Consider the following 11,409-nt stretch of genomic DNA (forward strand, 5'->3'; position numbering starts at 1 on the left):
ATTATATGGAGTTAGATAATAATCAATAATTTATTATTAAAATAATATAAATATGATAGGATAGAATAAAAGGAAAAGGAGTCAAAGTGATATAATACAAAAAAAAATAACCAAGTTCTTTTTTTATTCTATCTAAAATAAAATAGGAATAATTAGAATTAATTATTACGAGTTAATTAAATTTAATTCAATTAATAATATTATTAAAATAACAATTAGAAAAGCTCATTAAATAGTCTTTGATAGTAAAAAAGAATATTATTAATAAGTCTTGAGTTTGAACAATTATATTTATATGATACGTACATATTTTTAATTAATTAATAAAAATTCTAAATAAATATTATCTTATAAACGCATCAAATTATTAAAAAAAATTAATATTCTTTAATTTATAGATATAAATATATCTCAATTATATAGTGGAACAACAACGGAGGCATTCAAGAGGAGACATCATTCTTCAGTGGCGGTGGCTACCACCACAAACAGTGCACTAACATTGTGATCCATTTACCCCTTTCTCATCTCCGGCAGCCAAATCATCAACAGTTCTGAACAATCCATGAAGCAAAACAACCGTCAATCCGAAGAAAACGCCGGTCATGATATTATTCATCAAGTCGGTTAGAAAAACCATGGCGATGGTAAACAACGTCAGGACCGTGATGATCGTGCTACGATCGATCACAAAGCCGTAAATCAAAAGCGGATTGTCGCGCAGAAAGTACTGCAAAAGCCAAGCCCCCGCTATGATAGCGATGATGATCAGCGAGACGGGATGCAAGAGCAGGGTGAGGAATAGAAGAAGGGCGACCACGATCACGTAGTTCGTCTTGAAGAACACGACGTTGGTTTGGATTCGTCGGGCGGCTTCATTTACGTTGGGGGGTAAATTTAAGGCATGGATCTTGATCATGTCTTCCCATTTTCGTCGCGACCCGACAATGGAACCGATCTGTTCTCGTGCTTGGAGAATCATGCTCAACGACGGCCGTGGCAGCTCTGCTGGAATGGTTCCGTATGTTGTCATTTTTTTTTGTTTTTTGGTTGAAACCTTGATATGCAGAGAACTTTGGCCTTGAGGGGCTAATGTCAAATGAACAAGAATGAGGGATGACAAGATGATTAAAGGGAAAGATTAGATTATTTGTAATTTGCTAAATTTGAGGTAAGCTTGAATGCAACTAAATATAACATATAGGTGGATTTTGTTCTTCAATTTAATGGTGAAAGGTAATCCCATCTTTGTTAAGTACTTTCAGATTGAGCGTTAGATCAAGTTGTTTTCCAATCTCATTCATGCAGTTATTTTTAAATGACAATCGTTCTAATATTTGAATCTCAACTCACATTCATAACTTTATTCTTATCCTGCATTTACAATTTACAATATGTGCGCTAAAAATCATTAATTTATCTGGTATTTTAGACTAAAACAACTAGAAACGGATTTGTCTTTAAATGTTTTTATAAAAGCAAAGCGCTGATGCGGTGTCTACACACTTGTTTGGACCTTTGCTACATTCGCTCTGATATTAAGTTTAAAAAGTAATATATAAACAATTGAAGAAATCAATAATCAGTCAATATAGGATATTGCTTTTTTACATTATCAACATTCTTCATTGATGTAAAATTAAGTTGTATAAAGATAAGAAAAAGAACAACAACAAAAATTGGTTGATTTAGCATTAGTATACGTGATATTTGAACCGATGCATAATAAAATTAAGTGACTTTTCTCTTAATAAGTGAAAAATCTTAAACTCGACAACATAGAACTAATATCAGTTACAACTGAGTTTCATGATATTTTAACAATTTATCAAATATATTTTGAAATGTTAGTAACTGTTTTAATAAGACAACCCGACGTATATTGGTGATTTTATCAATTCTGTCTCAAAATAAATCATTTAACTTAAGACTATAAAATCATTAAGAGAATTTAGTAAGTTCATCCACTTTAAATAAATTTGAAGAATTCATCGGTTTTTTTCCAAAAAGAACAACTCAAATATTAGACTATAAATTTATTAAGAGCAATGCCAAAACTCATAATTAGTAGTATACAAATTACACCATAAAGAAAAACTTATATATACACAATGAGTCTTTCATGATTTAATTTGACCATATTGAAACTAAAGAATTATGTCAAACATTTAGGGATGTAAAAAGCTGACCCAATCTGTAAAATTGACTGGAACTGCCTTGAGTCAAAATTGTTTGGGACTCGAACGGTGGTGATCTAAAACTGATTTGAGTCTGAATTGGTGTTGATCTGAAACCGTGTTGGACCTGGGAATTGTGTACCTGCACCAGATCTAAGAATGACCTGAACCCGAATTGAACTGATAATATGATAACCGAACCCGACCTACATCCGACTGATATGAACCCTATAACACCCCAAACTCAGGTTAGTATCTTGGGTTATCTCAAAACCCAAAACTTGAGCCCATTAGACTTCCTAAGATAGTTGGGATCATTTAGAAAGGATATTGGGCTTAAGTAAGGCCCAAGAGTTAGGAGAAATGATGGTTTTAAAAGTGAGATAGAAGGAGAAGGATCAAAAGTGTAGTTTACCCTTTTTGTTAAAGCTGATATCTTTCCCCCTCATTTTTATATCATTCACGTAAACCAACCCTCCCCATAATATCTCACATATTCTTCTTCTTCCTTCCATTCATTTTCATTTATTCTTCTTGTAAAAAGTCAAGTTCAAGCATTCAAATCTTAGATTGGTTTTAAGTATTCAAAGCTTTGTTTTAGAATTAGTTTTCAAAATGAGTTTTATGGAGGTTAAGGGGATCCATGAATCTAAGCTTTGTTTTAGGGTATTCAAGTTACCTAAGCATCTCAAGATTTAATCCAATAGCTTAGTTGGTTTAGTAAATCCCTTTTCTTATATTTGTTTAGTAAGGGAGGTAGGAGAAAACTCTAACAAAAAGAGGGAAAAATAAGTTGCCCCTTGGTTAACTTGAGAGAGTTTCTAGCAAGCAGAAAGCAAGGCAACACACTATCAACTCTTCCATCCTCCTAGTGATCTTTAGAAATGAGTTCTAGCTTGAGAGTAAGTTATGAAGCTTAGTGTTATATGTTAATGGTGGATTACATAATTTATGTTATAAGCATGATATAAAGCCTTATTTATGCTCCTTGTAATCACACAAGACTTTAAAGAATGTTTGGGGACCTCACTATGGTCTTTGGGATTGAAATATAACATTTTCGTAGGTGTTTTATGACTTTTACATGTAGAGTATCGATACTATAGAGATAATATCGATACTTGTTCTTTGTTTTGGGCAAATTCGTGAGTTTCTAGGAAAGAGTATCAATACTCTTTCAAGAGTATCGAAACTTTGGGTCGTAGTTTCGAAACTCATAGAAAGTTTCGAAACTGGGCATAACAAAATGTTTAAAAGTATCGACACTTATATAAAGTATCGAAACTTTCGCAAGGGTATCGATACTATTGGGCTAATATTGTCACTTTCAGTCTGTTTTGGCCAAACGTTTCCCAAGAGGTCCTAAACCCATAGTATAAACATATATGGGATCAAATAGGTGTAAAACACTAGAATAAGTGTTATAGAAGGTTTTTAAAGTTGGGTTAAAATGAATGAAATAACTATAGGGGTATCAATACCTTAGGTAGGGTATCGATATTACAGAGAGGGTATTGATAATTTAAGGTCAGTATCGATACCAAGGGTATGGTTTGAGCTTTAAAGCACGAGTAAGTGTAGAGGCAAGTGAGGGTATCGATATTATAAGGTCAGTATCGATACCAAGGTTGAAAAGTGGGCTTTAAGTCAAGAGAAAATATAGAGGTAAGTGAGGTTTTCCAAAAGCGTATAATTTCTCTCAAATAAGACTACAAGTGAGAACATTTAATAATGTTTAATTCAAACGTAGAAACGAGAATAAAGTAGGGTGAAATAAGACTAGCCTTGTTTGAATGCTCGGGAAAATGACCAGGACACCTGAGTTCCTTTAGAAAAGATAATAGAGTCAAAAGTATAGATTCAGTCTGAATATCTTTAGGTAGTGCACAAGGCACTTTAAGCTGACTAGTTTGGGCGCAACGTCCGACACTCAAGAAGTGGGCTAGTCGAGAGTGCGGTGCCCGATACAAAGATTCTATGGGCCACATTATCGGTAGACTAGAGGGGTGTGTGAGCTCCGAGATACAGAACCCTCAATTGCACCATGATGTCTACCATAGAGTAGAGAGTGAGTATACGAGTACATTCACTAAAGTAAAGAAGAAAAAACATATCAGTAAACCAGATAGCAGTAGACCAGATAACAATAGATTATATAGCAGCAAACTTGATAGTTTGAGCATTTTAGTGATGAAGTTGTGAGATTTTGAATTTATAATAAAATATATTACTTATAAGCTACAATTGATGTAATTGTAAGACTTTGATGAAGTTGTGAGATTTTGAATTTATAATAAACTATAATAATTAATATGATTACTTTTTTAAATGTTAAAACAAATTATTAGTTATGATAGTTAAATTAATAAATTTACTTTCTTTATTAATTATAATATGTATATTATAAATCTTAATTATAATCATTAAATTAATTTCATTAAATTATTTATTTATTAAACATGATTTTATTAGATTATAAAATCAATTTAAATATTTATAAATTTAATTTATTTTTATGTAATATTTAATTAATAATTTAAATATAATTTAGCTCAAAATCTTAAAATATGTATACAAAATAAATTTACTTGAGATTGAAAATTTAAAATTTTAGAATTTATACATCAATTTAAAATAAACCGTATATATGTGTGTGTGTGTTGACATGAGTGGTTGTTTTTTGAGGGTATATATGTGTGTGTGTTGACATGAGTGGATGTTTTTTGAGGGGGGAAATTGGCGGGAGAATTTTTAAAAAAAAAAGATTTTGTTTTTTTTTTGGGAAAATTTGATTTTTTTAAGAAATTAAAATCCGAAATTATGGCACTTGCTTAATGTCCACAAAAATAGTTTGAGTTAATTAGGCCCTCCATCCTTCAACAATAAGATTTTTTCTATTTTATAACTTGGTTTTTTACTTCTTTCATTTCAGCCATGATTTAATCGTAAATATCTTCTTGAATTTTCAATTCAATGCTATTTAGTCCTATATACATTCTAATTAATTTTAATTTTCTCTTCTTTCTTTAATATGCATAATTATTAAATGTGAATGTTAATTTTAATTTTAGAATCAATACTTTATACTTATATGTTTATATATATACTTCTGTTATATACTTATATAAATATATACTTAAAATGTATGCATAAGTATAATGTACATTATGATATATATATATATGCATTATATTATCATAACATTCATCATACATATTATACATATTATATATGTGTGTGTGTGTATACACACACTTTATACGTTATAAATATAATATTTATATAATATACTTATACTTATATATAATTATATTTTTGTATCTAAAATTGACCCATACTTATTTATATTTTTGTAATTATTTCGACTTGATACCTCATCTATGCATGTTGTTTAATTTATTTAAATTTATGTTTGTAATTTCATGTTTGTACAATTTAGTCCTTAAAATTATATTTTTTTTATCAAAATTGACCCATAATTGTTTATATTTTTGTAATTTACTCTAAATCATATACAATTACAAATTACAATTCTACGTTCATGAAGGGCAAAACTAATTAACCCAAATATGACTCAACCAGAAGTCAAACTGTATCTAGATATATCCGACCTAAATTTTGTCTGTCAATGATGTGACTCAATTTGAATGAGATCTGACTGAAGTCAATCTGAAATTGAATTAACCTGGTATTCAACTGCTTTAGACCTGAACCGTTTTGACCTGAACTAACATCGATCTAAACTAAAATTAACCCGACCAGAATATGTTGTCAAATCAACATGAAAATAACCCGAACTGATTTGATCCAGCGACCTGATCCGAGTCGAACCATTAAATTGATCTAAGACAACATATATCTAATTTGACCTGACCTGACAGAATATGTCTAAAACCTGAACGATTACGCATCCCTACAAGCATCCACTAAAATTTCTCAATCAATAGATTTAAGGTTCATTTCCCTCGTCCTTGTTGAACATAATTGGCGTGCAAAACAACAAAATAGAAAAGGAAGTAACTGATGTGTATTGGAAATTGAAAATGCTTCTTTAATCTTAAATTATTTTTTCTCCTAAAAATATTAATATTAGACGTTACTTAAAATGTTATTTTTTTACTTAAAATGTTAATATCGGTTGTTATCTAAAATGTTATTTTTTTTATTTTAATATCAGAAATATTCATTTTAGGTAGCAAAATTAATATTTTCGGTATAAAAAATAACTTTTTATGTAGCACTCTACCAGAAATGTTAAAAAAATATTAACATTTTTGATAGCGTATTTTCTTAGCCTTATATTAGACCGTCGTACAACAGAACTACCCCTACAGTTGTAGTGTAGAGATAAAAACAAAATAGCCTCATATGAGATTTAATTATGAGTAAACTATTCAGTTGATTACTTAACTATTTAATCTTTTATTTTTGTTATCGATATTTTAATTTTGTCAACAACACTATATAACTATTTAATTATTTCAATGATCTTGACTTTGACTGACATATATAATTTTTTTAATAATATAAAATGATTATAATATAATATCTAAAGAATGTAATATTCTTTTTAATCACTGAAATAACGTGATAAGTTAACATCTAAAGAATATATTGATTGAGCTTAAATTGAGTTCAAACTTAAGCATTAGATCATATGGAACGAGAAAAGTTTGATGTATTTACAATTTTAAAGAACTACTTTTTGTAAAGTCAATAAATCCCCTGCTCCTTCTATGTGTCCCTTTTTGTGGCTCACTATGCTTTATAGCAACATATAAATTTCTAAAATAACTACTTTCTTATTTTACTTATCTTCTACAATCACTACTACCATCCGAAGTAAATTCAGCCGTTACGCTGTCGGTGGGGCAGCACCGTTCCTTGTACATTTTACTTTTCTGGAGCTGTAATCACTGGTGAGGTAAGAAAACTTCCACGTGGAATCTTGAGAGGAACAGTTTCTACCCCAAAAGAGACCAGACCACCCCATGATGTCGGTGCATAAATGGTCTTGATTTCTTCGTATTGGAGCAGAGCCATAGTTGGGTGTGGACAGGAGAGGAACCTCCCCAGCCTCCAACCAAAAGGTCAAATATTTTTCTGTTATACCATAATTAATGCTATGTTTAGGGCCCTAACCTAAAAGTTAATTTTTCTATTATAATATAATTATTTTTTTTAACTTGAAACTTCAGTCATCAGCATTCTATTAAAATAAAATAAAACAAAACAAAACAAATAATGGCTAGAAACATCCCACCAACTAAATGGGGGCAAAAGTGCCCACATAATGCATGTGGGAATGTTTATATACCAAAATAATGCAATCATTCGATTATTTTTCCAAATGGGGTGGATGTTACAGGAAACATGCATAGTGTCGGATCACTCGGCTTCTTCAAAGAGAGCAGATTTCTCGACGTCTTCAACACAAAAAATTCCATACAAACATGGATCTCTCGGCGTCTTCCATGCAACTATTTGGAGAATGCTCGGCGTCTTCAAGCATGAGAAAATAGAATGCTTGGCTCTCTCGGCGTCTTCCATGCAACTCTTTGGGAAGCCTGGTCGGGGGAATACTAACATTCATTTAATATAAAAAAAACATTCCAAAAGTTGTTGCCCCCCTCTCTCCCACGTGAAACTTCTCAACCTATTTGATATGATTTATTAATAATAAAAAACTCAATTTAATAATATTGATATGATTTATTAATAATGATTTAATGATTTATTACTAATTATTTAATAATAATGATTTAATGTTTTTTGTGGATAATGATTTAATAATGATTAGTAATAATGTTTTCTTATTAATATTTAATGATTTGATACAAATGATTTAGTAATGATTACTAATAATGATTTAATAGTAAAAAACTCAATTTAATAGTAATGATATTCGATTCAATTACTTAAATTTGATACTAATAATTTAATAATGATTACAACTCTTGACGGTGTCGGGGTGTTGTTGAATAATAATGTCGAGGCGCACGTCTATTTCATTGTGGTCGTTGCACTTGTTCAGGAGTTTGTTCATCATAACCAACTTGCTCATTCATCGAGGGCATAGGTTCCGGTGTTGTAAATATATGCCCACCACCATTATACTCTCTCATCTGAGGACAAATACTCGTATTTGTCATCATAGATGTCATCTGATCAAAATCATTTGTTGCCCCAAACATGGGAGAGAACATGGGTGATTGATGAGGAACAGGATGAGGAATGTAGGGCGTAACACCAGAATCACCAAACACTTGATTAAATGATCTTGTGTGACCAAAAGATTCTAGTGGGATATTACCCTAAACCCTAAACCCTAAACCATAATAAACAAACACTTGATTAAATAATCTTGTGTGATCAAAAGATTCTAGTTGGATATTACCCTAAACCCTAAACATTAAACCTTAAACCCTAAAACATAAACAACAATATTATAATATAAACATAATAAAAATAAATTTTCTAATTAATTTTACATATACCTCAACTTTGCATTTGATGTCAATCTTAAACCTAAACTCTTTTATATTATTGTGCGCCAACCCCATTCTTTCTATTTTATGTTTATCTATTTAGGTTTAGGGTTTAGGTTTAAGATTGACATCAAATGCAAAGTTGAGGTATATATAAAATTAATTAGCGAAATTATTTTTTACTATGTTTATATTATAATATTGTTGTTTATGGTTTAGGGTTTAGGGTAATATCCCACTAGAATCTTTTGATCACACAAGATCATTTAATCAAGTGTTTGGTGATTCTGGTGTTACGCCCTACACTCCTCAGCTTGTTCCTCATCAATCACCCATGTTCTCTCCCATGTTTGGGGCAACAAATGATTTTGATAAGATGACAACTATGATGATAAATATGAGTATTTATCCTTAGATGGGAGAACATAGTGGTGGTGAGCATATATTTACAACATCGGAACATATCCCCTCGATGAATGAGCAGGTTGGTTATGATGAACAAACTCCTGAACAAGTGCAACGACCACAACGAAACTGACGTGCGCCTCGACATTATTATTCAACAACACCCCGATACCGTCAAGAGTTGTAATCATTATTAAATTATTAGTATCAAATTTAAGTAATTGAATCGAATATCATTACTATTAAATTAATTTTTTTTACTATTAAATCATTATTAGTAATAATTATTATAATTTCATTATTAGTAATCTTTACTAAATCATTTGTATCAAATCATTAAATATTAATAATAAAACATTATTACTAATCATTATTAAATCATTAAAGTTCAAATCATTAAAATTATTAGTAATCATTATTAAATCATTATTATCAGATCATTATTAAATCATTATCCACAAAAATCATTAAATCATTGTTAATAAATCATACCAATAATATTAAATTGAATTTTTTTATTATTAATAAATCATATTAAATAGGTTGAGAAGTTTCACGTGGGAGAGACAGGGGGCAGCAACTTTTGGGATTTTTTTTATATTAAATGAATGTTAGTATTCCCCCGACTTGGCTTCCCAAAGAGTTGCATGGAAGACGTCGAGAGAGCCGAGCATTCCATTTTCCTATGCTTGAAGACGCCGAGCATTTCCCCGAACATTCCACAAATAGTTACATGGAAGTCGCCGAGAGATCCATGTTTGTATGGAATTTTTTGTGTTGAAGACGCCGAGAAATCTGCTCCCTTTGAAGACGTCGAGTGATCCGACGCTATGCATGTTTCCTGTAGCATCCACCCCGTTTGAGGAAATAATCGAATGATTGCATTATTTTGGTGTATAAACCTTCCCACATTATGTGGGCACTTTTTCCAACTAAATGGGGTCCTTCAAAATATAAAACAAAATCTAAATACATCCAATATGAAAATAAAGAATTCTGTTATAATATAATTAATATTTTATACATCCAATATGAAAATAAAAATCCCTGTACACTTTTTTGGTAAAATCGATGGATGATCAGCAGCTCTTTTTTTTCCTTTAATTTTTGTACTTATATATATAGTGAGTATTATGTTAAAAAATCAGTCTTCCATTAGGATTATATTTTTTAAAGTTATTCATCCATTAAGATACAAAGGTCAAAGTCATCCCAAACTAAGGAAATATATATTTTATGAATTTGTAATGGTGCTTTGATTTTATTTATATAAATTATGAATTTTTGTATGTCTAATTTGTGGTTGTCAATTATGTTCTCTTGATTGTTTTTTAATTATGATAATGTATGTGAGAGTGTGTTGCATCGTCGATTAAATTATCTAAAATTAAGGCAAAACTTCAACAATGAGAACTTATGTGCTATTATTCTATACTTTTTACTTCATATTTTTATAGTATAATGTTGCCATAGAAACATGCTTCTGGTAGTGAAAAAGAGGGGAAAAAAACGAATACAAGAATTAGTGGAATCACAAAAAGGAGCTTCAGATAATTTTTTTCAAGACTAGTAGAAGAGTTTTTGGATGGTGATGGGTCAAACATAGATGAAGATGATATTAAGAATTTTAATGAAATTTTTCAATGATAAAATTTCGAATGATAATAATCCTCTCTATGACGATACTACTAATTTAAATTGTGTACTTGATGAGTCAAATATTAATATTGACATTTCTAAACATATAATCCCTTCTTTTGAGATATATGATCCTAGAAATCGGGGTCTTCTTGATACTAAAACTAGAGATATTTTGATTGAAAATGACCCATTAGATAACTAAATCTCATATTTTTTAATGATAATTTTTCTAGACATTTTTCATATTCCTATTTTTCTAGAAAATTGAGCAATAGAGAAATTATTGATAAAAATAGTTTGTTACTTTAAACATATGAATAAGTATATTGCTTTACTTGTACATTATTCACTTCTCAATATAACAGAACTCTTTTAGCAAACGATGGAATGAATGATTAGAAGTATTTGAGTGAGAGGTTCAATCAACATGTGTAACACCCCACATTTAATGAAATTAGGGACTAAATTGAAAGATTCAGAATCTTGCAGCAAAGATTTGAACTTTTAGGGAGTTCAAGGGCTAAACTTGGAATTAACCCATTTTTTAGGTTATTGAAAAATAAACCCTCAATCGAGTAATTTAACCCTAAACTCTAAACCCATTTTCTCCAACAACAACCCCTATTGCCAACCACCGTCCTCCGGCCATCCGTAGCAGTCACCCAGCCTTTCGCCTCATCAACAACCTGCGACCAAAC

General features: G+C 30.5%; 1 protein-coding gene across 1 annotated transcript; it reads right to left on the reverse strand.

The window, feature by feature from the left end:
- Positions 1–465: 465 nt before the first annotated feature.
- Positions 466–1,077, reverse strand: LOC120159308 (PRA1 family protein F3-like). Its single transcript, XM_039169931.1, has one exon. It carries the CDS (start codon positions 1,031–1,033, stop codon positions 497–499), a length of 537 nt encoding a protein of 178 aa, XP_039025862.1. The 5' UTR covers positions 1,034–1,077; the 3' UTR covers positions 466–496.
- Between the last annotated feature and the right edge of the window lie 10,332 nt (positions 1,078–11,409).

Source organism: Hibiscus syriacus, unplaced genomic scaffold (genome assembly GCF_006381635.1).
Source record: "Hibiscus syriacus cultivar Baekdansim isolate YM2019G1 unplaced genomic scaffold, ASM638163v2 tig00111356_pilon, whole genome shotgun sequence".
Lineage (NCBI taxonomy): Eukaryota > Viridiplantae > Streptophyta > Magnoliopsida > Malvales > Malvaceae > Hibiscus > Hibiscus syriacus.

Bases quoted from the DNA above. Each gene is read 5' to 3' on its own strand.
- LOC120159308 (XM_039169931.1), bottom strand. From the start codon at position 1,033: ATGACAACATACGGAACCATTCCAGCAGAGCTGCCACGGCCGTCGTTG.